This window comes from Chaetura pelagica, unplaced genomic scaffold (assembly GCF_000747805.2).
Source record: "Chaetura pelagica isolate M959 unplaced genomic scaffold, ChaPel_1.0 scaffold251, whole genome shotgun sequence".
NCBI lineage: Eukaryota > Metazoa > Chordata > Aves > Apodiformes > Apodidae > Chaetura > Chaetura pelagica.
This window is the reverse complement of record NW_009952271.1, coordinates 1,200,715-1,202,674: the sequence shown is the minus strand read 5'-3', so window position 1 is coordinate 1,202,674 and position 1,960 is coordinate 1,200,715. Positions and strand designations below refer to the sequence as shown.

General features: G+C 48.4%; 1 protein-coding gene across 1 annotated transcript in view; it reads left to right on the top strand.

Moving 5' to 3' along the window:
• Nucleotides 1-492: 492 nt before the first annotated feature.
• CHUK (conserved helix-loop-helix ubiquitous kinase) overlaps nt 493-1,960 on the top strand; it is a 31,931-nt gene continuing 30,463 nt past the window's right edge. Inside the window, exons 1-2 of the mRNA XM_010007786.1 lie at nt 493-522; nt 1,422-1,571. Of these exons, the coding sequence (XP_010006088.1) occupies nt 493-522; nt 1,422-1,571 (180 nt within the window). The remainder of the gene's footprint in view (nt 523-1,421; nt 1,572-1,960) is intronic.

The window sequence follows — 1,960 nt, the reverse complement described above, 5'->3', positions numbered from 1 at the left end:
GGCCGCGGGGGCAGGAAGCTCCGCGACCCGCCGGGCTGAAGGGCCATGGCCCGGGGACTGGAAGTCTCTCAGCCTGTCAGCCCCGGCCGGCCGGGGGGGACAGCTGGCCCCAGAACCAGCCTCTCGCCCCGCAGCTCTCCCCTAGTTTATCTTAGTCTTACCGAGATGTCCAAGCAGTTCTGCTCCGGTCTGTTAGCTCATGCCTTCTCCTGAGACCTGGCAACATCCAAGCACACTACGTTCTAGTGCTGCCTGAGCTGTCTGTCCATCCCAAACACCTCCTGTACGTTGGGTCTCAGTGCGGTGACATGAGGACAGCCACATGTTCCCACACCATGCAGGGTATTCATCTTTGATCTAGCAACCAGGAAATCTAGGAATTGCTTTATATCTGTTGCACTTCCACAGGCACAGAGTAATGTCTCCTAGTGCTTTCTTACAAGAAACTATGTACTCTGTGCTGCCCACCATCCCTTGCTCCAGCATGTCACTATGAGGAACCTGGGAACCAGAGCTGGCCAGGTTTGTCCTCATGGATATGAGCCTCATATAGTTGTTCTCTTGTCCTGAGAATTCCTCCTTCCTTTTGAGAGAGATCCTGGAGCATGAAATGCTCTGTCCAAGTGGTGGGAGCAAGGGTGCCAATCAGTTTTGTTCTGAGTTTTCCTCGCTAAGACCAGCATTGCTCCTGCTCCAGTGGGAGCTACACTGGGGTCCGACTCGGCCTTTGTATCACCCTTGTCTGCTCACTCTATGCATGAACATCAGAGGAAACCTCTTGCAGGCAACCTGTGCTTCTAAGTCGGGGCTTGGTGATCGCTGATCTTAGGGCTTCCACCATATTTATTTTTTGGGTACAAGCACTGAGCTGCACACCTACAGCTGCTTTTCTGGTGGCTCCCAGAGGCTTTGGAAGGTGTACACAAAGGTAATTTTTCTTCATTTCCTGCTAGTTTAGTTCTAAGAGGAACATACATTAGAAATGATCAGGAAAAAACTGGTTTAATTCAGTTGCAGAAATTAATTCTCCATGTAAATAGATTTCACCTGCCTGATTCTACCTACAGTTACACCTAGTACAGTTATACAACTGTTAATGGATTCCTGTTAAATAGGCTGGGGGAAACTGTTCCCACACAGAGAAACAGGGACACAGATGTAATGAGTTTGCCAGGAATGTGCAGGAGTGCAGAACTTGAGCCCAGATCCCCATCATCAAAGTCCTGTACCTTGACTTTGAGACATTGGTTCTGCTCGCCACTGGTTTATGTATTCCCAAGGCATAGATTTTATGCATTGGGATACTGGTATACACTAGCTGGAGAATGTTCTTCTCATGCAAGGATACATTTAAGGGACAGAAATTGTACATGAAACAAAACATGGTTGGTGGACAATCTGTTGTCTCCTTCTTCCAAAAGAGAAGTCCTATTCATCCAGCTTTCCATATACTTAGGTTGAACCATCCCAGTGTAGTAAGAGCCTGTGAAGTTCCTGAGGAGATGAACTTTCTGGTTAACGATGTTCCTCTTCTGGCAATGGAATATTGTTCAGGGGGTGACCTCCGGAAGGTAATGGCTGCTTTGCTTTGCAACATGTAGCACCTTAATGCTGCTTCTGTATTTGTGGTTGTCTGTGAAACCATATGTGGTCTGTGGAGCTTTCCATTGTAGGTACAGCTGTGGGGATGGAAATGTAAAGTGGGGAATGAGGCTTTTGTTGAAACCGGAGAGGACTGAGAGCAATCCAAGGGCAGATACTCTTTTATCCTGAAGCTGTGTGTTCTTTCCTCGAGGTGCAATAGCATTAATCCAACCTCCTGCAGCCAGAATGTTTGCCTTTGCTGCAGTGTGTCTCTGGAGTCTGATAGGGCTTTGACTCCCATGTACCCAGGGTTGTATTGCTCTCAGCACAGGGAAGAATCCTTCTGGGGTCTCCAGGGCTTCAGAGACTTTCCTGC